The following is a 26,805-nucleotide window of genomic DNA, read 5'->3' on the forward strand; positions in this document are numbered from 1 at the left end:
TAGGTATTTTGTCGTCACACCCACCCCGCGGCCCCAAAGCAAGGAAATTCAAGTCACACGCTAAACTGAATTTGACCATACATATTTTTTATTAGATAAATTAATGAAAATGATTTGAAAATTTTGAATTTTAACGATAAAAACAAAATAAATGGTAGAGTGAACAGTACCAAGATTGACTTTTTAATGTAAAAATATAGTTTTTCGTTAAATTGAATAGTACTAGAAATTTTTCCTTAAAATTCCCTATTTTGTTGTCACCACTCCCATCACTTTTTCATATTTCACTCTTCTTTTATTCAAATTTATTTTATTAAAAAGAAAATTGGAGTTGTTTTTTCAATGTATCGATATATCCAAATTGATGACTTTACTTAATAAATACTTCTATATTTTCTTTTTTGTCAAAAGATAGAAAATATTATTATATTAAAAAGGAAATCTTTATATCGTATGTTAAAGTATTAAATAATTATTTTTTGATTAAAAACAATTCCATCTATAAAAGTCACCTTCTCATGTAATAAAAAAAAGCCATTATATATGATGTAATATCGCAATTACAGAGAGCAAAGACAAAAATATATGTCATATAGTTGAACTTCAATCATAGCTTCAGTCTGCAATTCCACCGGAAACTTTTTTTTTTGGGGTAATATTATTAAGTTTAATAGTTGATGTCAACCACAATGTCACTGATCAATGCGAAGCGGTTGGCCAAAAACCTTTGGATCTGAAAATTAAATTGGGTTGACGAATAAAATAAAATAAAATGGTCCCAATTGCTGCGTGAAAGAAAGGTAACAATTTATCGCTTTTCAGCTGTACTTGTTTGAATGTCTTGGTGCTTCCTAGTCATTTACGTATATGCATGCATTCGAGCTCGAACATGAACATGTCAAGAAAAGGTCAACTTCATGTTTCTCAATGCCCAATCCTTCCAAGTCCAAATTTATAATGCGGCTACAGTACCAATTGTTCCAGCCCGTCATAAGAAGAAGGAAGTTCAGGTTCCACTCTATAAACCGATTTGTAAAAGGAAAACTGTTGACCCTACTCTTTATAAACCATTGCAAAAAATTTTAACTTTCTGTTATAAGACAAGATAATTTACTACATTCTCGTTTATGTGTGTCTGTGTATTCTCACATGAGTGTTACAAGACGAGAATTATCATTTATCAGCATTGTAATCGAGATATATTCTTTTCCTTAATAGCAATATATGCCATTCCGATTCCCATTGGAAGCTCACTTTTGTTATTGATATACGATGTGTGTGTGAGCAGAGCAGCTACTTTTTTTTGTTTGGTTGAAACTGGAAATGCATTCCAAAACACAACAAAAGTCAAAGTACAACTGGAAAGCCCTACAAGGCTAACAGGATAAACACAGCAAAAGGAGTAGCGAATACAAGTAGACGCCAGAATAACAAACCAAGCGTCATTCCCTACTCCAATAACCCACCTACAAAGGAGGACATGGCAATCCATCCTTATTTAAGATTCTAACCAACGAAGATGGAGGTCTGTCAATCCTACATTCCTCGCTCATCTCCGCACCCACATAGGTTGCGACGAAATTTGCCGCTTCATTCGCTGATCTTGGCACCCAAGACCATTTACAAATCTGGAAAGATTTCCTAACATCTTTAATGCGACTGACAATGGGAAAAATTTCCCAATTACAATTTTCCTTTTCTGCATTAAAAGCTGAAATTACTTGCCTTGAGTCAGACTCAACAATTATGCAAGGATAATTCCTTTGCTTTGCACTTAGACAACCTTGAAGCACCACCTTAGCCTCTGCTATCAAAAGCATTCGAAGCACATACTTTCTTCATTTCTATGCTCTTACATCTTCCTTGTGAGTCTCTAATCACAATTCCCACATAACCTTCGTTACACCTGAGTTTCCAACTTGCATCAACATTCACTTTTATCATTTGCGAAGGGGGAAGAGACCAGGGTATCATTCTACTCTAATTTTCCATACCCGAGGATTGCTGGATTCTTGCCAATTCCTCCGCTATTTGGAAAATCGAACTGGCACAATTGGTAGCATGAATGATTTGAGAAGGAGATGGATTTTGATGATTAAAAACTGCTTTACATTGAGCTTTCCATATATGCCAACATGTGAAAGCCATTAAAGAACTTTTGGCACCTAAAATTTGCATCGATAGAATGAATGAAATTAATAATTATTGTTTTGGTGGTTAAAATTTTTCTTTTCAATTCATTGTCTTTTGAGTTCAAATTTTTTATTTTCTCGTTGTGCAGTTTAGAGTAAAAATACCGTTTGTACTATAGAGAATAGCCAAATTAAAGCTCGTTTGAAAGTGTTTTTAAAATTGTTGAATGCGTTTTTGGTGAAAATATTTTTGAAATCAATTCTTTGCGAAAATGCAAGTAAATTCTAGAACAACACTTGGTGCTTTTTACAGGAAGTACTTCAAGTGCTTTTGAAACCAAAAAAAATATTCTATAAAAACGTTTTCAGTTATTTTAAAAATACATCCAAATGAGTCTTTATTCTTTGTTGTTATCATTAATATTTTGCCACGTGATAAAATATAAGTAGATAAATTAAGGTGCTAATTAAATTAACATCAATTAATAAAACATAAAAGAGCAGAAGAGAGGGATCTGGTAGGCTATGTGGTTTACAGCGGCCCACGGTTTTGGTTTTAGACTTCTGTAGTTTTTAGCGTTGGAGTTTTAGACTTTAAGATAAGACTAGCATAGCCAGTCGCTTGGTCCATACGCAAAGCACCATATACCAATTAATATACCACCGTTATCTTCTTATCATGCTCTAGTCCAAAGTTTATGGATAACGTTGTTTTCAGAATTAAACAAAACAATTTTATCCCAGCAAAAAGGTGAACTTATACTTCTAAATGATTAAACAAGATAAAAATAGTAAGGTTCTAAAAACGGTTAGACGTTAGTCGGGTGACGGGTTAGGATTTAGTGCTTAGGCAGCTAGGCAAGATCTAGACATATACAAGTAAATTTATTATATATCATATAAATAAGTGTGCTTATACCTAAATATACATAATTTGATTGTAATGCATAAACTACAAAATATAATGAATGATATATAGATGATAAAGCATTAAAGCATAATGAAAACATGAGGAACAAATATATAACGTGTCTTTATTTAAGTATTCATCAAGTCCCTTACAATTTATTGAAAATAAAATAAAATGAAAAATGAAAGTCATTTATTTTCTGTGTAAGTAAGAGCGGCGATTTAGGCGGTGACTAGGCGGTCTAGGCAGTAGGCAAGCACCTGGACAGTCTAGGTGGTCTAGGAGGGCGCTTAAGCAGGTAATAAATTAACTAGTAAAAAATTATAACTATTCAAGTTTTTGAATCAGGATAAGTTTGGAATACTTGAGATTAAAAGAGATAGGAAATTTAGAGTCGCTAGATATATTCTAATTTTCATCTAGTTTTTTTGGAAATGTTCTGATTGGGATTCTTAGATTTGGAACGGAATTTTTGAGTTGACATTGGAATCTCCAATCCATCTTGCACCACTAGTTTATGATAGTGTTTGATAATCAAGCCAGTTAGACTGCCTTAACTAATTAATTTCTCTTATTTATTTAACAAACAAATAGTGAACACTTGTTTTTAAAGATGAGCAATTTTTGTGTACGATGGTATCACAGCACCTGATGTTATTAAGTCACCTATTTTACTATACATATTTCATTTGGTAAGATTATACTCTAAATTATAAATTAGGCTAATAGTTATCCACCAAGATTATACACACATAATAAATTAATGGGAATTGATTATAATACTAGTATGTATTTAACGCAATAACCATCTAACAATAAGATATAATTCATAAAAATATATCTAATGCACTAATTATATAATTAAGGTGATAATTATATTAAATACAATTCAGTACTGTAGTCAAATTCAAAATTAATTAACGAGACCCAGCAAGCTTGATGTCACAGGATAGTTTTTTTTGGATAGCTTGGTCGACAATGTGCTGGCATGCAATGGATGCCATCATGCCCCACCAATGGTACTAGGATAATAAAATTAGAAACAAGGGGTAGTTATGGAACATCCTCAGTACATATATGTGGATGTTAAGGATGTAGTAGGAAATGAGACTGTTTGGTTGCTGACTCAGATTCAGAAAAAATAATGAGAGGTAGTTGAGTTGTTGAAACTCAAATCCTACAACTTCTTTATCCAAAAAAAGAAGTTTTCCATTTTTGTTCTATTGTTTTCCATTTTTGTTATATTGTTTTCCTTTTTTGATTGCAGGGAACAGAAAAACATAAAGACTCCCATTTGCTGGAATTACAGAGTTCCTTTCCAGCCACAAAAGTTCGAGTAATCTGAGGTGCGTACTCTAAATTTCCAATCTTTCAAGTTAGATCAAAGCAACCTGCAAAAGGGGCTTCATTTATTTATTTATTTATGTTTTTGGGTTTATTTTGGTTATTTTTCTTGGTTTTTTTGCAGATTTGTGTTCTGTTTAGATCAAATCACAAGTAGATCTCATCTGGGTTTTATCCGAAGAGTGAAGTTGGATGAATCTTGAAGCCATCCAAGTGTTGCAAAATCTTTGAATTTTCAAGAAATTAAGATTAGCAGAAAAGAATCAGATATGAGCAGTCTTCTGTACAAATACAATCCTAATTTTAAGGCCTCGGAGGGAGAGCTGAGGAAGAACCACGCGGCGGAGTTCATGGATTCGGATATTTTCCACCACCAGCATCCTCAGCAGCAGCAGAGCTCCGGCTTAACGCGGTATCAGTCAGCTCCAAGCTCATTTCTGATGGAGCAGATGGACAACAATGGCGGCGGAACTGAGGATTTGCGGTATCTTCAACCTTTGAGCCCTGAAGTCGAAACGGTGCTGCCCAGGTTCATTTCTTCATGTAACGAACCAGATCAACGTGACAATGGTGTGCAGCAGCATCAGTTTGAAATCCAAGAGACGCCGGTAAATGTGAAGGGAGAGGCAGGGGACTCTGTTTCTGAGCACATTAATGGTTACTCGAATTCTACTCATATGATGTACCAAGCTCCTCGAGGTCAGCAAGCTCATGGTTTAGACAGCAGCTCCTTTGCTGCAGTCAACTCTACGGGAATGGAGAATTCAATGATGCAATCGAAAATTGGGGTCGGAAATCGGTCTAATATTGTTAGACAAGGCAGCTCTCCGGCTGGATTCTTCCCAGACTTGACCGTTGACGATGGTATAACAATATTTTTGTTGCCTATATCTTGGATATATTTGTTAAAGTGCTGACAGATGTGTATTGTTAGGTTGAAATTTTGTTCTGGTTCCTCTAGTAATTTGTATTGGTTTGGTTGAAAAACAGGCTTTAACGTGATGAAGGACTCGGCAGGATATCGCGCAGGCAATGGTACAAATGGAGAAGCCAGTCCACCAACTTCTAGGTTTGGTACTCAACTGAGTTTCTCATCAAGGCCATCTTCATACTCAGGTCGAATGCCTCCGATTGCGGAAAATGAGAATGGGAACTTGGGAGAAGGTAGCGAATCGCAACCGGATCATAGTTTAGGAAATGCTAATGGTAGCAATTCACCTTACCAGTCTAGCTTCGCAAATGATTCGTGGGACGATTCTTCATTTAATGACCTCAAAATAGCCGGAGACAATGATGGGAACAAGTTTTCTACTTCGACTGCATTCGAATCACAGGTAGGATTTGCACATTTTCTGTAAACTATATTTGGTCTTCAATTTTTACTTGGCCATCTGCTTGCTTGTCATATTAGTAATGTGTGTTTTTCTTTCATCAGAACAATGATTTTGGACACCGCAATCATGGCCTGACGCAACACTTGAGGTTTTCCAAACATTTTGAGATGCCTGCTATGGAGAAGTATTTGCAATTTGAAGATTCTACTCCTTGTAAAAGTCGTGCCAAAAGAGGCTTCGCCACTCACCCGCGAAGCATTGCAGAGAGGGTAAATCTTCTTTTATTTTATTTGTCTTGTGGCTGGTTTACACTTGACAAGGATTCAGTAGCAGAGCTACATGTTACCACTGCTAGATTATATCAAATCCGTGATCGTGAATACTGTGAATTTCAGATGAGAAGGACGCGGATTAGTGAAAGAATGAAGAAATTGCAGGAGCTTTTCCCAGACATGGACAAGGTATTTGCTACGCTTGCAACTATCACCATTGTAGCGGCGTTTTCTTGAATGCATGAAAATTGAGTCTTGTGTTGTGTGTTGTATTCTTGGCAGCAAACAAACACGGCAGAAATGTTGGACTTGGCGGCCAGGTTCATAAAGGACCTTCAGAAACAGGTTAAGGTAAAGTTGCAGCAAATGAAATGTATAATCTTTGTATCGAATTAATCCATACGAAACTCAACCAACTACTTCTTCCCTCTAAAGTGTTATGTAACTCTGAATGCAGACACTCAAGGATACGAAGGCGAAGTGCAGTTGTTCGAGCAAACAATAACAAATTCAACGCAAATCCTTGTGTCCGGTTCGTTCATGTAAAGATAGCAGTAGAAGATCGGAGAGGAAAAGGAAAGCGATTTCTTTTTTGTTTTCGGGTTTATTTCACTTGAGGGAGAATAGTAGGATGGTAGGACGTATTGTGGTTGTCGAATTTCATCATGTTGTATTATAACCCTAAAACCTGTTTAATGTTAACCTTGTAGGCAGGCTTCTGTTGTTTCAATTTCATCATGGACCTCAAAGCACTTAGTGATGAGTGAGAGTCGAGAAGTGAATTACGATGACAATATGTTATGGTTCGATCCCTTCCAATGTAAACTTTATGGCCTCTCAAGCTTCATTTCCAGAAGCAAAATCAATGCAGCACCCCGCATTGTTGAGTTGTTCGATGGTTAGATTTTCAATTATTTGGTGTAAAAGAAAAGATATTTTTGGATAAATTATAAAAATGAAATGCCTTTAAAAACTTGAGTGACTGCTTAAAAGAAAATAGTAAAAAGCAATGATTTAGTACCCTAAAGTCACAAAATTTTTACTTTTATACTTTCAATTGCCGGACCATTAAGTTAATTGCTATTTTCTTTTGCATGCTACTCAATGGGCACACTTTAGTTTACATGAACGCAAAATTGAGGCTTTTATTTACAAATTTTTTATTTGTTGTCCATATGACATTTTATATAAACATTTGTTATTAAAAAGATTAACACTAAACTGTTAATTACTCAAGACTAGAGGGGTGTAATGTGTTACTAACCTAATTTATAAGTGTTCGTGAAATTAAGCATGCTTTGAAATCATTTCATCGGAAATTACAGCAACTTAAAATCTGATCGTGTTAATGAAAAAAAAGGGTTTTTGAACTTTAATCATTCAAGAGGATTAAAATTTAATAAAAACTTGGTGTTATATTGAATATTGATTTTAGTCCCTTAATGTGTACTTAATTCAAATTCATATTATATTTTTGTTTTTATATTTAATAGATAACTTATTTAATGTTATTACATTAAATTTTAAATTTATTATTATACACATTTTAATTCATTAATTTTATTTAACTTTCTCTAATTAGTGTACCTAAACGTCTGTATCATAATATATTTTACTAAAGAGAAAATTAGAATTAGATGCCTCATTTTAGACTTTTGTAGACTAAACATTTATGCTTTTTGAGTTTTTTATTAAGCTTTTGAAACATTTGATTAAGATACTCAGACTTGAACTACTTCAGTTTAATTGAAATTAATTTACATTTAAATATCTGCTATATATTTTAAATAATTTCAACTATATTTAAGTCTAAAAATTTAAACTTTTCAAATCTAAATATACACTCACGCCAAATGGAAACGTACCAACATTAAATGAAAATGTACCAACGTCAAACAAAAACGTACCAACCCCGAATTAAAATGTACCCAATTATAAACTATATTAAAATGAATATTCATCTTTTTGGAATGTTTAAAAATATGTTTGATTCATACACAATGCTCTAGATAATCTTGTTTTTTGGTGGATAAGTCTTTGGAACAACTTTTAGTTGATCGGAGATAAATCCTTATTATTGTAGATAATGCTAAATAATAACGCTAAATCATATCTACCAATTAATAAAACACTCATTGTCAACCAAAACCCTATGAAATTACAAGTTTAACCCTCTAATTAAAACAGAATATGAATAAGAAATATGGGCAGAAATGTAATTTTACACAACCAAATTTTACTTTTTTTTTCTTCAAAGCATCACCTACATGTGATCCTAAGATATCTCTAATTTAAAAAAAAAAAAAATTCTCACTCTCTTCCACTCTCCTTCTACTTCAAAAAGAAAAATGAAAAAAAAATTTCACACACTTTTTATGTGCCCATATGCTAGTATAATTTTGAATTAACAAAAAGGCTATTGTCCGTTGATTAATGACTCTTTTTATAAAATAAAAAAATTAATTAATTAAAGTAATTTAAACTTTTACATTGTTCATGACTCTTTCTATAAATAAAAAAAATTAATTAAAGTAATTCCTCGTTATTAGGACAAAAAGTAATAAAACTTATGTTTTGAAAACAAATGTACCAATAAGCCAAATGGTCTAAAAATTCAAATGTACCAAGTAACTAAATGTACCATTATAATCAAACGTACCGATATAACCAAACGTACCTAATAACGAGTTTTGTTACATTCTATTTAATTTACTAAAATAAATATTTTAATAAAAAAAAATCTTAAATCATCATAAGAAGAGATGTATAAAAATACGAGGAAAAAAGGGAATGCTAACGTGAATAGACTTCTAATGAAATAAAATTAAAGTACCAAAATTATAAGGAAAATGTTTAATCAAATTTGCAAAAGGAATAGATGTTTAGTCTATGACATTTAAAAACGAGGCGTCTATATCAAAACGTCCATTTACTAAATTAGTGTACCTAAATGCCCGTACCTAAATATATTGTAGTGAATTAGTGATACATAAGAAAATAGGGTAAATTATAAAAAACTACCTCAACTATGGGTCTCACCACACTATCATACCTCATCTTTTAAAATTGACAATGTCATACCTCATTTTTAGAATTTGGTCCAATGTTATACCTTATGTTAGCTTGGTCGTGAATTTATCAGTTAAATGTTGACGTGGCTTGATTCAGGACCCACTTTTTATTAAAAAATTAAAAACAATAATTTACCCTTAAGAAAAAAAAAATAAATAAATAAATAAAAACCCAAACACCTATCTTCCTTGACCCCTTCCTCTTCCCTACAACCCTCAACCCCTTCCCCACCCATGCCAACATCTCCCCCATAGACCCACCTTTCCCCACCCTCCCTGCAACCTCACCGTCCTCCAGCTCCTCCCCTCATTTGTCTCTCTATTCCTCACAACATTGTTTTCTCTCCGTGGACGCAACCGACTCGGCTTTCCTAGCTTCGAGCGGGAAGTTGAGGCTCGCTTTGACACCTCAGAGCTTGAATGCTGCTCGATCGTAAGCCTTGGCTACTTCAATCGCCGTGTCGAAGGTCCCTAGCCAGACCCGAGAGCCTCTGCAGTTCGGATCTCCGCCGTGTACTTGCCCCACGGTCTTTGTCGGGCCCCTCGGTAGTGCTTCTTCTTCTCTTTGTTCGAACTCACTTTTTGAACCGTCACCGGCTTCACAACGGCCTCGTCCGAGTTGGCAAACTAGATCCACTTAGTTTTGTTGGGAAGCGAGATTATGAGTGAGGGCTTTCAAACCGGGTTGGCGGGTTTAGGTTGCAGGGAGGGCGGGGAGAGGTGGGTCTAGGGGGAAGATGTTGGCGTGAGTAGGGAAGGAGTCGAGGGTTGTAGGGAAAGGGAGGGAGAAGGGATCTGGGTTTTGGATTTGGGTTGCAGGGAAGGGGAAGGAGAAGGGATGGGAAGATGGGTGTTTTTTTTTTTTTTTAAGGGTAAATTATTATTTTTAATATTTTATTACTTTTTCAATAGAAAGTGGGTACCGAATCAAGCCACATCAGCATTTAAATGAGAAATTCACGGCCAAGCTAACGGAATGTATAATATTGGACCAAATTCTAAAGATGAGGTATGACATTGTCAATTTTAAAAGATGAGCTATGATAGTGTCGTGAAACCCATAGTTGAGGTATTTTTTTGTTATTTACCCAAGAAAATATGTAAAAACATAAGTGTACCGAAAATTTTATATCTAACTATATGATATTAAACTAGTGTACCGAAATGTTGGTACCTAAATATATTATACTAAACTAATGTACCGAAATGCCCATACCTAAACATATTATACTAACCCAGTGTACCAAAATATTTGTACCTAAATATATTGTAATAAATTAGTAGCAGATAAGAAAATATGAAAAAAACATAAGTGCACCAAAAAAATCTCTACAAAAATATTTTCTTATATAAGATGCTTACCATAATGAGAATTAAAATTTATAATATTTTCATAAAATCATAAATAAAAAAAGATCATTAAATACATATCGTGGCATTAAATAAAATATAGGAACTAAAATCAATTTTTAATCTTGTATAAGATATTTTTCTGAATTTCATCTTATTTAGGAATTAAAATTTAGTTTTCTAAAAAAAAAAAATGTGCTTATAGAAAACTGTAATTAACTGCAACATGTACATTTTCCTTTGGGAAACCTCCGCAGGCAAAGCCGTTGGTCCGCGTCTCTGTCTCCCCCTCCAACCCCACTGCACATTTTTCTTTCATTCCTCTTCCTTCCATCTCTTTTACAATTTTTTTTTCGGTCCAACACATTTTTCTAATTACTTCATTTACGCGTAAACAGAAAACGAAAAAAAAAAAAAAAAAAACCCAAACCAAAACTCTTTGCTAGCTCAGCTCTGCGAGTTTTCACTATTCACACCACATTTCGCCGATTCGATCATCTTCCCCCACTGATCGATCAGTCTACCTCCCTACAAAAGCACACATTTTGAGCTTTCGTATGAAATTCGAGTTGGGTTTTGTTAAGATTTGAATTTTAGATCAACAGAGAGAATTACGATGTCGAATTTGGCGAGTAATTTCAATCAGAAGATCGACTACGTGTTTAAGGTGGTGCTGATCGGAGACTCGGCGGTGGGTAAGTCTCAGCTCTTGGCTCGCTTTGCTCGGAACGAGTTCAGCTTGGAGTCCAAGTCAACCATTGGGGTTGAGTTCCAGACTAAGACCCTCGTGATCGACCACAAAACCATCAAGGCCCAGATTTGGGACACTGCCGGCCAAGAAAGGTAATCACTTTTTCATATTTTTGTAAATTCTGGTGCATTGGTGATCGAGTTTTTGTGTTTCTTTGATGTGGGTTTGTTGTTGCGTTTAATTTATAATGTGGGTTTGTTGTTATTTTCAATCTGTGATGTGCGGTTAGGTAAAATTTTGATTTTATATTTTTGTTTGAGATGCGGATGATGGTGATCATGATTTTGCTGAATTTAGAAGGGAGCCCTTACTTTGGTAAAAGTATTTAGCCCGAAAGAGAATTGCTTTTAGGCCTCGTTTGGTCTCTAGTATTGGATTAGAATCCGTAACTCACTATATTCAAGGTATGTTGGAGAAAGAAATGAAAAAATTGTGTCCAACTTGAAGGTAGAAGACGGATTACTCATTAAGGAAAAACCATTCACCTCTATTTTCAAGATACCTTGAATACAGTAGGATATCCATTCCAATTCAATCCTAGACACCCAACGAGGCCTTGAAGAGAAATCATGACCAGAACTCATAATTCATTAGATACTTTTTATGAATGTCAACTAAGTATCGTAAGTAAATTGCTCCCTGTTGTTCAATTATTTGATAACCAGAATCATTCTTTGATAAATGATCACTATGAGTCAGACTTAATAGAATTTGATCAATCCTTTTATTTGTAGTTAAGGTGGAGAACTGAACCAAGAATTCTCTTTCTTTATCATCAATCAAACCACTATTCGAGACCCAGGATTCTATTTTATCATCAATCCAATCACCGTTCATGTTTTTTCTTATCAATGAATGGATCTCTTTACTTGTATGACTTAGATGTCTCGTATTTCTCGAAAAAGCGATTCGATTGATTATATAATGTAATACTAGGTTGATGTCATTTAATTAGTGTACATAGATCTTGATTAGTGGATACTGGTCTATGAGGTGAGACAAAATCCATGACAATGAAGGGATGGTTGCGAAATTTCAGTTGGCTCAAAGCGGAGGATATGTAACAATGTTGAATCATGATTTAGTAATTGTCAATTTTAGGATGAGATAAAGGTTTAGATTGAAGTTGAGGTAGAGGAAGAGGAAGAGGCTGATATGGATGCTGTCACAAGGTTAGAGTGGATGACTGCCAAGGGAAGCCAATCGTTTTGAAACAACATATTAGGCTACGAAGACAAAGCTTCTTCAAATGACTAGCATATAGGATATATTCTGCTCATTCTTTGCTTATAGGATATTTATACATACATACATACATATATATATATATGTATATACATACATGTATATATTTCAATTAGTTACCCCTAACATTTGTGTCTATTGTATAATATTTGCAAGTCCTGTCATTCATATTTTTGCCACAAAGTCCATCTTGTTGTGCTTGTGTGTCTCACACTTCTGGCGATGATCTCAGATACAGGGCGGTGACAAGTGCATACTATAGAGGTTCGGTGGGGGCAATGCTGGTCTATGACATAACCAAGCCTCAATCATTTGATCATGTAACCAAGTGGTTAGAGGAATTGAGGGGGCATGCCGACAACAATATTGTTGTGATGCTTGTAGGTAACAAGTCCGACTTGGGGACACTGCGAGCTGTACCTTCTGAGGATGCTAAAGAGTTTGCCCAAAGGGAGAAGCTCTTCTTTATGGAGGCATCAGCACTTGAGGCTACTAATGTTGAATCTGCATTCGTTACAGTCCTAACAGAAATTTATAGAATTGTTGGCAAGAAGTCCCTCATTCCCAATGAGGAAGCAGAGTCTGGGAGTTCCTCACTTCTCAAGGGAACAAAACTTGTCGTTCCTGGACAAGAGCCCGAGCCTCAAGCAAGTAGCTGTTGCTGGTCTTCATAGAATTGTGGCCTTTTCCTCCTGCAACGTGGATTTCTGCTGTTTATACTTCCAGTAATAATTTTAACCCTCTTTCTTTAATTAGTTTGCATTTCTACTTTCATGTTTGTCATTTATTGACATGGTTACATACTTCCATCGTTTCAGGAGACGAATGTTATACAGCTCGTGGTAGAGTGGGCGAATAGGTTTACCCTCTTGTAAAAAGCAGTTGGCCGACGGACTGCACAGAAATCTCAGACTCAAAACATACCAGTAATATGATACAATTGACACATGTACTTGCCTGTAGTATGTTCATACATTTTTTTTCTACTGATTTTTACCAGCATTTGGTGGCTGGAATAGTGAAGGTTCCTTTCAATTACACTGAAGAACACTCACCTACACACGTGAAACTAGACGGAGAGCAGTGTGGCGTGTGAGAAAATGAGCTTGAGTTTGGTTGTGGAACAATGCTGCACTTCAGTACTTTTTTGAGGTTTATTTTTTATAAACGTAGCTTTTTCTATATCACGAGATGATGGATTTGAACTTGAGATCTCTTACAATATTAGAAAGAGGTTAGACTGAGTGCTAGTTGATCTATAAACTTACTCAAAGGTCTGCTTTATCGAATGCTATATATGAGTCAAGATATTGCACAAACTCGGAAAATATATGACTGCTTTATAGAACGAATGAATTCATTTGTTGCACCAGGTTATTTGAGGGGTTAGTACTCGCTTTATAATGTATTTCAATGATCTAACCCCCTATCCTTTAGGTCGTCTTTTAAAATCATCTCTACCTTAAATCACCCAAATTCAGAACTATATGAACGTTTGATTAAATGATAGTCCTTTTAGTGTTTCTTTAAACAACTATATTAGGAAGTCACAATGGTTTTGAATTTGTATAATTTTTCTGCAAAGATGCAATTGTCATGTGTAGTCTACCTAATCAAAATGGATGAAAAATTGGATAAATTTTTTTAAAAATCTAGCATCAAGGGGAAATTGGCTATTTATAAAAGTTCAGGGGATAAACGGTTAAAATTAAAATTCAAGGGGGTAATCAGCTAATTAGGAAAGTTAAGGGAAAAGTTGGCAGCTCTATACAAGTTGGGGAGGCCAATTGACAAATATGTATGTTGCAAAAGAAGAAGAGAGATATCAGTGAGCTATACTAAGGCTAGAGAGGAGATAAAAATAGTAAGAGTTACCTTTATACTCATATGATTTTAGATAATGAAAGAAATTACTATTGCCGTCCGAGGACATAGACATATTTACCGAACCTCATAAATATTGTGTCATATTTACTTTATATTTTGTTGTACTCATATCGTCGATTTCACAACACATTATCAGCATGACAAAAACTCTCGTGTCACTAGAAAGCAATCTGCTCTCCATCGCGTGCAAGAATGTGATCAGCTCGCCCCGCGTGGCCTGGTGCATCATGTCGTCGAGTAGAAGGAAGGAAAGATGAAGGTAATATAGAAGATCCAAGAATCAATAGGAGGAGCTGTGACCCTACTGGTGTATGGGAAAAGACTAGAGTTTTGGGGTGGTGCGCTTTTAGTTTCACCATGGGCAAAAGCAAAAAAGAAAGAAAGAGACAATCGGACATGAGAAATACTGAAAGACTCAAAATGAGACTCTTTATGAACTCTTCGCAACTTCATATGATGTTGCGGAAAGTCCATAAAGATCCCACTTTTGAGAGTCTCTTAGAAACAAGAAAGAAAGAAAGAGACACAATTGGACATGAGAAATACTAAGGAAACTCTCTCCAAATAAGACTCTTCATGAACTCTCCACAACCTCATATGATGCGGCAGAAAGTCTATAAAGATTTCACTTACGAAAGAGTCTCACTTTTAATCATCTGTATTAATGTAATTGGTGCGGTATAATCGTTCATTTTATACTAATATATTATAAAACGAATGGTGCATATTAACACCCTCAACCTTTCTATGTTTATATATATGTGTGTGTGTGTGAATGGCACGACATTGTTGCCCTTATCATAACATTCATTATCCTTAAGTTTTAATATTAATGTGAACAGTGCTGAATTAAAGCTCCGTCACAATCTTTACTTAGTTAAAGCAATGATTAAAGTTCTTTGACTCCCGTCATATAAAAAGATGAGTCCTGAAGTTCCTTTCATGCTATATTTGGAAAACCTATGCTACTAATAGCATCACATTGAATAAATGATCGCCTCTTCTATAGAGAAGTAAAAATTGGCCTGCAGGCTGCAGTAGCAAACTGAAAACATAAATTTTTGCTTTGCATAATCACTTTTCTTTGTTAGAGCATTATATTTCTCGTTTCATCGTTAACCCAACACTCATATCATCAACAAATTAATGATGTTTGAACAGGAATCATCGATCACCTGTTCTAGAGACTAGAGTTTGACAGACGATGATTATGTTTACGCGTGCTTTTAATCGGAGTAGCAGAGAAGAGTCACCTCATCAAAATTGGCCTGGCAATGCTGCCACCAACACTAGCCTATATCCTTGGGGATAAATCTTGATTCATCCTCTAAACCGTCTTTATACAAAAACATGCCTGCTAAGAAACGAATACCAAGTATCAATTTTACAGAAATCTTAACCTTATATGACTGAAATGAACTCAAGGATTCACTAAAAAAGAAGAAGAGACAGAGATAAATTGGAGCAGACTAACCCAAACCCATAAACCCTCTGTCTAAAGTGCAGGGGACTCACGGAAAATCGCAATTAAGGGTTTATGGTAAAAGCACAAATTTTAGAACATGTTACTATTGTGTAGTTAACATCAGGCACAAGGGCTGAAGTGAAACTGGTACATTTTAAATGTTGGCAGAAGGAGTGAAATCGTGGAAAGACAGCAAGTTACACTTCCAAAAGTTAATTCTGGCGAAATTTTTCTCGTTTCATACAACCACAAAAAACAAAGAGCAAAGTCAATTCGCCTTTTATCTTAAAATAAAATCAAGCTTGATGCTCACTATTCCAGCCCAGATTAGTGTAAGGGGCAACAGTCAGAAAACGTAAACTTAATTAAAAGATAAAGCATTTCAACCACAAGAAAGATACATACTTCAGAAGAAATGGCTGGCCATTAAAAGTTGTGGCTTCTCTTTGTCTTCTTCAACCTCAGCCGAAGCTTCAGCTTTAATTTCTTCAACCCTTTTATCCCATATGCTATCTATTAGCTTCCAAGTTTCATCATTGACCTTTTGGGTCTGCAAAAAGAATCAAACAGTCAACTAACATGATAACAAAATGTTGCTAGGCAAAAACCCCAGTAAGCATAAATCTTCAGATACCTCCATAGGGCGGGGTGCACCAAAGGTTGAATATCCAGCATTCCCAGGTGAAAATGTAACTCTCCCAGGAAGTGTAATCCCATGAATTCCCCACCTCCCCGCATAAATTAGGGCACCATATTCATCAACCGGGTTCACTTCAGGCTGATAAATGAGCAAGAACAAATGCTTCAAATACTCATATCATATGGACTAACATGTAAACTTTCTCACCCTTGTAGATTCCAAGCATAGAAGAGTTGAATAAATGTTGGCATATGGATCAGACATTTACATAAATTAGATTGAGAACAATTTGTATATATCTTGGGTCAGCAAGGAGTGTTCAAAAGATCACATAAGGGTTAACTCGCATTTAATCTAGATCACTAAATGATAGCATTTAGTGGTTAATTTGTCAGCTGCATTTGAATAAAATATAAACTACCGATGAATGAGACAGACATGGATAGCACCTATGAGATAAAAAAAAAAGCTTACAAATGCCTCACTCTAATTCAAAATAATTAGTTCCAGAATTATCTCGGTAGAAATTAAACATTTATTCTATCAGAAGAAGAAGTACATCCAAACACAGCAGTTCAAAACAATCACTGTCCATAAAAAAGTTCAAGAATTACCTGTGGTACTCGAGGAGACCGTTTATATATGTCCCAAATTTCTTCAGCTTTAATCTCTCCATGGTCAAGTAAAATATCTGCATGACATGAAAGCTTTCAGCCAACCAAATAGTATAATTACAGTTTGACTAGAGTGATACTACCAACCTCATATTATGTATATAGAAGCTCAAACTCTCACACAAAACAGAACGTAACCAAAAAAGATTAATAACCTGTAATTGTCTCTACAGTTGAATGGTACTCCCTTAGTACAGATAAACACTTGTCCTCAGCATAACGCATATATTCATCTCGAAGTGCTTCAAGCTTGGCTGCAAGCTGTTTAAATTCACAAATTACTGATACTATTTGGGTCCTCAAAGTTTTTTTCTTCTTCTGAAAATTATAAATGTAACTCAAATCGAGTATGCATACATTTGGCACAAGATCATTTTGATTTCGGTAGTATGCTTTCCCATATGCTGTCATTCCTGTCTGCAGAATCAGAAATTCTGCAAGCCTTGAAGCCTCCAATGTGGCCTTTGCAGAGATCCAACACAAGTTGTCAACCCCAAACATCTCCTCCTCAATAACTCTAGCTACAAATTGGAGCAAATCAGTAAGCCATAACACTTCTTTTCTGCTTGCTTAGGATTAGATTTACCAAGAAAACGAAAAAAATAAACAAATAGATGCAGAAGAAATTCAACTAGGTGCTTAAATTCAACTGTATGTACTAGTTTGATTTTATATCAATAACTTGTCACTTCCCCTAACCACAGTCCTAAAATCTTAGCAGCAACTTCAAGTAGTTCGAATGTTTTTTATAAAAATTTGAAGAAATATGAGTAAAGTATCAAAGATCCTTAGGATTGCAGTAATTTGAGAGAAGGCAGAGGGATGGAGAATAATAAAGAAGAATAGAGAGAGGGTAGAAGAAATACGATGGCACCAGGCATTAAACAAACATTTTCATCCAATCCAATCTGATCTGTTTACAACAAATTGTGTTGATTAGGTCATCTCCAATTGGTTCCCTAAATGAACTCCTGAGTCCAAACTTAGAAAGAAATTAGAACATTTCAACTCCAACCATGCTCTCTAGTTAGGGACTCCCTAAACTAGTGAGCATGGTTGGAGCCACCAGTATCCCATTTCTCTCTCTTCAGATTAAGGAGCCCATTTCTCTCTAAATCATGGGATTCCAAAGAAGGTAAACTTCTAACCCAAGCTATAGCTGCTGCATCATAATCTCGATATTATGATGATTAGTGCAACTTAGAGACCACCATGCATATCTAGGTGTTAGGAACATTCATTGAGTTACATGTTTTCAATGTGTTAAAATCTGAACTTGCAACCAAAAGGGAACTTGCTTACAAGATAAATCTCTAGGACTTACGAGCACATGCACGCACTATAGAGTTTATAAAATCTGATTTTCTTGAGAAGACCTTCCCCGGTATTTCAGTGTAGCGCATATTTGGCTGACTACGAATGGATTTTATATCTGTCTGAAGAAGATATAATGCAATGAAATTAGCATGTTTCTACACAGGAAAATACATGTCACACCGATTGAAACAAAGTCAAACTACTCGCCTCAGCGAAAGGCCGGTATGGATCAGGAAAGTAGCACGCAAGGACAGCAACAGCTGCTTCTCGATATGCCAATCTAAGTTTCAGTTCCTCTGGAATTTCAGAACTATCTTCCTGACCTGTTTCAAACGTGCCCTTTTGCTGCAAATTGATAAACAAAAAGATGAACATGTTAGGCAGTAAGCCAGTCTATGTAATTCGTGAAGCTATGTTGTTAGCGGAGCAGGGACGCAGGGAAGCATATTCTCGCCCAGCAAGAAAGAGCTGGATGGGGAAAAGGTCCACTAACCCGTTTCAAAGCCTCTAGAAGCTCTTCCCGTCCGATGTAATCTAAGTCCTTCCTTGCAGTCAAAATTCCAGCTTCATTCCTGTCAGGTGATTGGAAAAACATAAGCATCACTCTGTCACTATTGAATTGAAACTTTTAGATACTGATTAGGCAATAAATTACAGTATGTTCTGCAACTCTGCACCGGTAAAATCCTCAGTAAGCTCAGCAATTTCATTAAGGAGAACCTCCTTCTCCTCTTCAGAACGGAAAAATTTATTTCTAGCGTGCACCTATTGGCACAAAAGTAGATGTTATGCAAGGATTAGTAAAAATTCAGAAGCTAGAGTTTCATATCCTAGAAGCAATGACAAAATCACCTTCAGTATGGCTAGTCTACCATCCTTTGACGGCAAACCAACTCTAATAATCTTGTCAAAGCGGCCCTTTCTCAATAGAGCAGGATCAAGGATATCCAGTCTATTTGTTGCACCTATGACTAACACCTGAAGAGGGAAAATCAGCCGCCAAGATACAAAATCTCCCTTTCAATTGAAGAAGAAAATGCATACCTGTGAAGTAGAAACTTTAAATCCATCCATCTCTGTCAGTATCTGAAGCAGACCTTGTTCCCTTTCTGCACCACCCTTCAGAAGACAATTGAAGAGACCAAAATTACTGATGTGAATATAATAATGAAACCAACTATATGATCTTAAGACAAAAAGGCACCAGTTAACAAATTCCTCAACTTCCTATAGATAAATGTGTATATGTGCTTATTTGGAAGTGCGTGTGCCTATTTAGTTGGCACCAAATGCAGATTCATTTCAGTAAAACCATCACACACTCTTGGATAATCATATCAGCAACTGCAACTTCAAAATGTGGCATCCATGAAACTTTAGCAAAATAGGAAGGGCAATGCTTGTTTAATGAAATTCGTTCAAATGGGTAAGGAAACTTTTCTCCGAGAACTGCTACAATTATAAGAATACCAACCCTTTTATAATCAGTACACTCCATATTTTCTCACACCATGTTTTGCATGTCGATTCATATCCTTGTAAGTTTTGCATGTCAATTCATATCCGTATAAGCAACAAAATATATTATTCAAATAGAAATGATAGCTTTAGTTCTTTACAAGTTTTGCACTGCTCACATAATTAGACATATAGTACATCAATCTCTATTATACCTGTAGCAATTTTAGAGTTCCTTTTTAGAAAAAATATTATTTGAAAATATCAAAAAACACAGTACAAGGCAAAGTGAATGAGAGGTCCATCCCAAAAACAGTGCAACTTTCACTGAAAACAAAACAATATCATATTACACTTCTAACATCGCAAGATAAAAAACTCTAAAAACTACCTTACATCAGCTCCCCAATCAAATAAAATTAAAGAAAAGGAGAGATTCCTAAAGGCTGGAGACAGAGAACTTTGAAAGGGAATTTAAATGTCCAGTCCGTAGAGTTATCAGTGAATCAATGTCATCATGTATACGGTACAGTGATACAGAATGGTAGCATTATTATCTGTATAACATGAGAAAACCAAATGTAATGAGAACAAAACATGAATGAACATACAGCCCAACACAAGCATTTGCAAAGCCTTGTCTATCTTTCGAGCCTAATGCAGCAGGACCACACAAATAAAAGTTAGAAACAAAGCAAGTGCCAACCATCAATTCAACTACCCTTCTTTTCTTTATGAAGGTGTAGGAAATAGAGGAACATAAGAATAATGAGAGAGAGAGTCTATTAACTTACCCCACCAATATCAGGTCCACCACGTTTGCTACCAATGGCATCTATCTCATCAATAAATATAATGGATGGAGCGAAGTTTCTGGAACTAGCAAATAGATCCTTCACACGTGACGCTGCAACACCTACAAACATCTGGAGAAAATTTAAATAAGAACATTTGGATGAAGCAACATAGTATTGATTGTTCTGTGTGGAAGAAATTAGGCTTTTTAGCCAAAATGGTCATTGAGATTGGCATAACTCCTCACTTTGGTCCCTGAGATTTAAAATCGATAGTAAGTGGTCCCTAAGTTTGTCCACCGTCAATCATTTTGGTCTTTTCGTGAAAAAACTCCATTAAATAAGAATCAAAATGATAAAAACATCTCAATTTTTGTCAAATCGTTTTGGCCCATTGCTTATTAAATTGAGAGTATTTTTGTCATTTTGGTCCTTATTTAACAGAGATTTTTTTACGGAAGAACCACAATGATTGATGGTGGACAAATTTAGGGACCACTTCTATCGATTTGAAATTTCAAGGACCAAAGTGAGGAGTTATGCCAATCTCATGGACTATTTTAGCTAAAAAGCTAGAAAATTAATACAGACAATAAACAATTCTATGTCTATCATAAGACCTTACAATATAGTAAATCATCTACAAAAAAAAAAAAAAAAAAAAAAAAAAAAAAAAAAAAAATTCTAGCAGAGAGGTAGGAATTCTAAAAGAACTGTACTAACTGTTCCAGGTGCTAAAGATATCTAGATGGATTTTAGTAACATGGTATTTGATCTTTAAAGTTTTATTTTACGAAGGCATTCACTCCTTTCAAACTCACAACCATGACTTCAAAAATCAGCTCAGACCTCTACAAAATCAGTGCCGTTTGCTGCAAAGAAAGGCAGTCCTGCTTCACCAGCAATAGCTTTAGCCAGCAGAGTTTTTCCAGTTCCAGGAGGTCCATGAAGGAGTACACCTTTTGGGCAATAGATGCCTTTATCTTGGAACTCTTCATCGTTCTTTAAAATTCGTACTATCTCCTGCAGTTCCCGCTTTATATATTCCTGGCCAGCAAAATCATCAAAGGTAACACCAGTAGATTCTTCTGCTGATATAAATTTTGCCCTGGAGGAAAAACAAGTATAATTAGAGACCAGATAAGGTGCTTGTTAGCAAAATTTGGTACTCCATTTAAATACATGATTGCATGCTCTCATCTTCTAATTCTGCAGACATAAAATTCTGAAAAGTTGATCTATCTAACAGAACAAATTTTGTCACATTGCTTTCCCGCATAAAAATGCAAACATCAGTAAGCCAAACAGCCTACTAACTCTTCTCATCAGAACAAAGCAATCCACTAAGTCCAAAGATAGAATCACATAAGCTCCTATGAAGGATAAACAAAACCACAAAAACCTAATTACAACAAATATTATAAATCAATAACCAAGTCTGAAAATGATTGGCAATACCCAGAACAATAAGTGACCTACCAGTTTCTAAGTATTAAGTTACCTGCAAATAATAGCATAAAACTACAAAACCATCTGAAAAACTTTAAGCTTCAATGGGCCAGCACATAGGTCAGCTTGGAGGTTGCTTGATTGCAAATACTCATCTTGCAAGGTACTCCAAAACCATTGCTTGTCCGTTTCAGAAATAACGTTTTTAACTCTTAATGTATAATATAGTTTGTAAAATTGACAGGGTACATCAACACAACTCAAACTTACTAAGTTTAAGTCCATAACAGTTTTTAAAAAGTAAGCCTAAAAAGGGTGATCTTGCCAGCTATCCACAAGCAAACTCAAAGCAAAATGAAGTATCCAACAAGTCACTCTGCACATACCGGCTCTTGCCTAATGATCCAAGCGCACGGCGCTTGAGTGGCTGCCTGGTTTTTTTGCTAGGACTTCCTAAATCAGATGGTATTAACTTTGCATAAATGGGTCTCGTCAAGTTGTCAATCCAGAGATACAATACAATGGACAATGCAAGCCGCATAGACCATATGACTGCAGTTGCCACAGTAGAATACACTTCTGCGGGTACAGTATCCACATTCAGAACCTCAACATTCACTATTTGCTGATGCAACTTCTGCCAAACATCATTCCAGCTATCTATTGGCATTCGGTCAACCACATGACGCCGAAAAATAACCTCCTTAGAATTTCCTTTCGCTTCATCCATTTTCTCATCTTTGTAGTAAGGTAGAATCACTGCAGAAAATTTTCCATTATTCAACAGAAGGATTTAAAGAAATAAAGATGACACACGTAAAGTGTTGTCAATGTCTTGGCATGTGCAACTATCATGAGAGAGAGACGAAGAACCCAGTGGTAAATATGTTTCAGAGGTTACGCCTGATCTCATAAGAAACAAAATCTTTTATTAAAACGATAAAGAATATACAACAAAGGGAAGTAGGTGTACCCTGAAATTCAGCTAAATAATGAAGCAACAAAACAGAAGCCATTGAAAGAAAAACAAAAGAACAAAACTAATTTACAATTACATACCAATCGGGATAAATAGCATGAAAGGACCATTGCTTAAAATCTAAAGAATCTGAAAGCCCACAAAGATGTGCTCGATAAAACCTGGTAGTATTACAAATGCCGAATAGCAAATGAACTCAAGCTTTAATGGATGGGACATGCCAGTATATCCAGCAGAATTTTTTAAAGCAACAATTGGATTGACTAAAAGCATGACAAGAAAATATGTATAAAGCATGGAAAACAAAAAGAAACAAGAACAAGGCCTAACTTGAAAAATAGCACCAAATGGAAAGTACCAATAACCTGGAAGACAGTTTAAATTAGGAGAACAAATTTCTACCTGATATTGTTTGACCATAGTTTGAGTACTCCATATACTGGACTTTATTTGAGTTAAGGAGTCTCCAAAAGTCACTAAAATCAATCCTGTGTGAGTTCTCAGGATCCCACTCTGTTCCCCTTAACTTTCCGCGCATAGTCAACAAGGCCCTGCTCCAGTATGAAGCCATGACAAGCTGTCTCTCTAACTGCAAATTTGCCTTGTTCTCAAGTTCTTCCAAGTCATTTATCCTCTTTTTCTCAGCATCCTTCAGTTTCTATAAAGTAAGGGGAACTAGTAAGTGAAAGAATCCAAATTACTGACATTGAATTAGTTCTCCTTATAAAGACAATTTAGAGAAAGAAAGGAGGAGAACAATATAATGCATAAGATAAAAATACAAGGAGGTTTACATAGGATTGCAAGACATAACTAAAACTATTTAAACAAAAACCTCTCTACACTACTACAGAAAGCCAACATCCTATTCAGCATGGTCACTCAGTTTTTGTATTTCCCAAATAACCCGTGTTGTAGTTGAAGAGTGAGTAAATCACTAGAGTTAACAAAAAAGGGTATTAACTAATAACTAAGCCCAAGTCTTCTTATAGAATTTCAAATCTCTTCATACGCCCCAGTTTCACTATTTTTTAAGATTTGTTCATACTTAAATATAAAATGCCAATTTATAACAACCTGCAAACAGATAATAAATAGTACAGTAAATGAATAGACCAACAATGGATGAAAACAATATCATAGAAGTGGTAGGGTACACAAACACTAGTGATATACATAAAAAATAAAATAAAGTTGGCAGCTGTAGTTAAGAATACCGAACAACTTTGAAACAGAAACAAGGATTCAAATCCAGCATCACACCAAAATACCAATAAAAAGAAAAGTAGCCCTAGTTTCAATAGAAATCTCAACGCCCTCAAAATATATATGTGTGTGTGTGTGTGTGTGTGTATTCCATTGATATGAGCTCATCTATGCACCGAAGCATCCTCCACAAGCTTTCTCAAAACCTAAATTAGTGGTAATATGAGATTAAGAATAACACAACCAAAGCATATAATTTGTTTTGACTATAAACCTATTGTTTTAAGGGAACCGTGGGAACACCATAAGATTGGCAACTGTGATAGCTAGCCTCCATATCACAATGTGAGAACAACACATAAACAGAGTTGGGATTCTACAAAGTCAAATTGATGAAAATGAACAACCATTTATTTAGAGCTTAAAGGGGCTATTACCCATTAATACCAAGTTATCATTAGCAAGAGGTTTTGCCACCTATAATCCTAAGCCAGAGATTTCCGTGTCACCGATAATCAAACTTACAACCCCATTGTGACAATTACCATTGACGCAATTTTGGGCCACCTTTCTAGCCTAGTCCTACTCCCTACCTTCATTCAATGCAAGTTCTTCACTCTAACTAAAGCGGCATAAAGTTAAGTTTACCATTAAGATTTATCCTTTTCCTTCATTTCCTCGGCCCTCAAACAGTCTAAATACAGATTCAAACACACACATAACCAAAACCAATTGTATAACCACAAGTGAATACCAACAAATAACATGAAATCCTGTTTTTCTATGATTAAAACAACAAAAGACAATTACTTTCTTCATTATTCACCTTAATTTCTACTCCCATAATTTGCCAACACCTAAATGGATTCAAAAAACCATCACCAAAAGACAAATAAGCAAACAAACCCCAGATACAAAAATCGCAACAAAAACAAAAACATACCTCAAAAGCCGCAACGGCCGAGTTGTTCGTCGTCCCCAAATCGACAACTTCAACTTTCTCGTTGACTATACGAAGCGGCCCGACTCTTCTAACGCCGTCGAATCTTCGGTTAATAAAGCTAAAGCCATTGGACGGCGTCGTTTGGCCCAGTCTCTGACCTAAAAACAAAGTCTTGGGGGTTGTGAAATCGGGGGTCTTGATTGAAGAACCACGCGAACTGCCCAGGACGTTGATTTGAGCCGCGGGGGAAGCCATCTCTGTGATTTTCAGGCGAAATCAGGGTTTTTCGTACATCACAGCGCACCGTAAGTGCATAAGACAAAGGCACCGAGAGTGTTTCTGTTAGTGAGAAATGGAAGTCAGGTGGGAGGGGATAAGGGGGAAGACGAGAAGGGGTTTTTGGAATGTTCTATTTCCCGTTTGAAGATTTGTAAGTATCGTTTGGAATATTTTTAAAAATCGCCAAAAGTATTTTTCGGTGAAAATGTTTTGGAAACATTTTTAATAAAAGCATAAGTAATTTTTTTTTTTAAATATGTATTTTTAGAAGAACATAAAAATACTTTTGAAATTTAAAAATATTTTCTAAAAGTAATTTAATTATTTTAAAAGTACTTCGTCTTTCTGTTTGATTTTGAAGGAAATCAATTCTAATCACTTCGGCCACCACCATAATGCGTTTAGCTGTTTAAAAATTAATATTTTAAGACTACTTTAGCTCATTTTTATTTTATCTCTAACTATGCAGATTTTTTTTTTCTTTATATTTTACTCTTTTTTTTTTTTTTAACCAAAATTAATGTCATGGACCTGCATGTTACCTGCTCTGGGGCCAAACTTAACCTGTAAAGTTGTAGCAAACCCAAATAAAACAGTTGGCTTCTTAGCTTGGTGTGAATTGTGTGATGATGGCTGAGGGTCAGTTGTGCTCGGGTATAGAAAATACCCAATAATTAATTTAACTAATACAGCTATAGAAAATACTCAATAATTAATTTGTGATTATGGGATGGTTACGGCACATCCGTATCATACTCTGATCCAAAACGTTACATCCCACGGTTTGCTATCCCCTTGTGACATTGCTTGTACAAAAATATAAATTAAAAGAACTAGATCCACTAAGTCTAATAGTATTTGGATTTGGATCCAAATTTTGGGATCCTCACATTTTAATCATTCATCGTGCATCGTACAGTCAGAAATAATTTGATTTTTTTTAAATTTAAAATTAAATATAAATAGTATCTTATTCTTTTTCAACGATTGAATCGATTACTTAATCAGCTTATATTTGAATTATAATTTCTCTGAAGACGTTTTCTTGGCAACCAAACACAACTTCTCTCACAAGCAGTCAATTTATCCTTATTAAAAAGACTTGTACCAAGTCCTTTGAGAAAGATCAAAAGGATTGCCAAGCTTCTTTTGAGAAGTAAAGACTAAAGGTATCAAAATCGAAGGCAAGCAAAAACGAACTACCAAACACCACCATAACAACCATAACAAAACTGAAATTATGTTTTTTACATTAACGGATATAATACCAAACAAGCAAACGGCTTTAGAAATTATCCATCAAGG

The 26,805-nt window shown here is 35.3% G+C and overlaps 3 protein-coding genes across 6 annotated transcripts; 2 read left to right on the forward strand and 1 right to left on the reverse strand.

Moving 5' to 3' along the window:
• Positions 1–4,148: 4,148 nt before the first annotated feature.
• LOC137748345 (transcription factor bHLH130-like) lies at positions 4,149–6,894 on the forward strand. Its single transcript, XM_068488489.1, has 8 exons — positions 4,149–4,193; positions 4,310–4,388; positions 4,511–5,250; positions 5,377–5,720; positions 5,822–5,989; positions 6,116–6,181; positions 6,275–6,343; positions 6,450–6,894. The coding sequence occupies exons 3-8, from the start codon at positions 4,656–4,658 to the stop codon at positions 6,495–6,497; spliced, it is 1,290 nt and encodes a 429-aa protein (XP_068344590.1). The 5' UTR covers positions 4,149–4,193; positions 4,310–4,388; positions 4,511–4,655; the 3' UTR covers positions 6,498–6,894.
• Positions 6,895–10,642: 3,748 nt separating this feature from the next.
• LOC137747606 (ras-related protein RABA4c-like) lies at positions 10,643–13,596 on the forward strand. Its single transcript, XM_068487746.1, has 3 exons — positions 10,643–11,256; positions 12,642–13,134; positions 13,228–13,596. Exons 1-2 carry the CDS (start codon positions 11,030–11,032, stop codon positions 13,081–13,083), a joined length of 669 nt encoding a protein of 222 aa, XP_068343847.1. The 5' UTR covers positions 10,643–11,029; the 3' UTR covers positions 13,084–13,134; positions 13,228–13,596.
• Positions 13,597–15,163: 1,567 nt separating this feature from the next.
• On the reverse strand, positions 15,164–25,625 carry LOC137747259 (probable inactive ATP-dependent zinc metalloprotease FTSHI 4, chloroplastic). 4 transcript variants are annotated; one of them, XR_011069935.1, is made up of 18 exons: positions 25,222–25,625; positions 23,475–23,730; positions 22,480–22,852; positions 21,494–21,752; positions 20,645–20,776; positions 19,437–19,511; positions 19,245–19,370; positions 19,048–19,157; positions 18,886–18,964; positions 18,600–18,737; positions 18,400–18,511; positions 17,433–17,596; positions 17,231–17,336; positions 17,016–17,092; positions 16,396–16,539; positions 16,167–16,311; positions 15,550–15,650; positions 15,164–15,328 (listed from the first exon to the last, which is right to left on the reverse strand). XR_011069935.1 is itself a non-coding variant. In XM_068487334.1 (17 exons), exons 1-16 carry the CDS (start codon positions 25,474–25,476, stop codon positions 16,168–16,170), a joined length of 2,550 nt encoding a protein of 849 aa, XP_068343435.1. In that variant the 5' UTR covers positions 25,477–25,625; the 3' UTR covers positions 15,335–15,650; position 16,167. The 4 variants fall into 4 exon arrangements, 2 of the variants coding, with proteins under 2 accessions (XP_068343435.1, XP_068343434.1); XR_011069936.1 differs by having other exon boundaries at positions 15,204–15,328; positions 15,550–15,653; XM_068487334.1 differs by lacking the exon at positions 15,164–15,328 and having other exon boundaries at positions 15,335–15,650.
• Positions 25,626–26,805: the final 1,180 nt, after the last annotated feature.

The sequence above is a fragment of the Pyrus communis genome, chromosome 10 (assembly GCF_963583255.1).
Source record: "Pyrus communis chromosome 10, drPyrComm1.1, whole genome shotgun sequence".
Lineage (NCBI taxonomy): Eukaryota > Viridiplantae > Streptophyta > Magnoliopsida > Rosales > Rosaceae > Pyrus > Pyrus communis.

Bases quoted from the DNA above. Each gene is read 5' to 3' on its own strand.
- LOC137748345 (XM_068488489.1), top strand. From the start codon at position 4,656: ATGAGCAGTCTTCTGTACAAATACAATCCTAATTTTAAGGCCTCGGAG. The intron at 5,721-5,821 runs GTAGGATTTGCA...TTCTTTCATCAG, and splicing joins CGACTGCATTCGAATCACAG to AACAATGATTTTGGACACCG. The intron at 5,990-6,115 runs GTAAATCTTCTT...TGTGAATTTCAG, and splicing joins CGCGAAGCATTGCAGAGAGG to ATGAGAAGGACGCGGATTAG.
- LOC137747606 (XM_068487746.1), top strand. From the start codon at position 11,030: ATGTCGAATTTGGCGAGTAATTTCAATCAGAAGATCGACTACGTGTTT. The intron at 11,257-12,641 runs GTAATCACTTTT...CGATGATCTCAG, and splicing joins GACACTGCCGGCCAAGAAAG to ATACAGGGCGGTGACAAGTG.
- LOC137747259 (XM_068487334.1), bottom strand. From the start codon at position 25,476: ATGGCTTCCCCCGCGGCTCAAATCAACGTCCTGGGCAGTTCGCGTGGT. The intron at 18,738-18,885 runs GTTAGTGGACCT...ATCAATTTGCAG, and splicing joins TTCTAGAGGCTTTGAAACGG to CAAAAGGGCACGTTTGAAAC. The intron at 18,512-18,599 runs GCGAGTAGTTTG...TATCTTCTTCAG, and splicing joins CATACCGGCCTTTCGCTGAG to ACAGATATAAAATCCATTCG.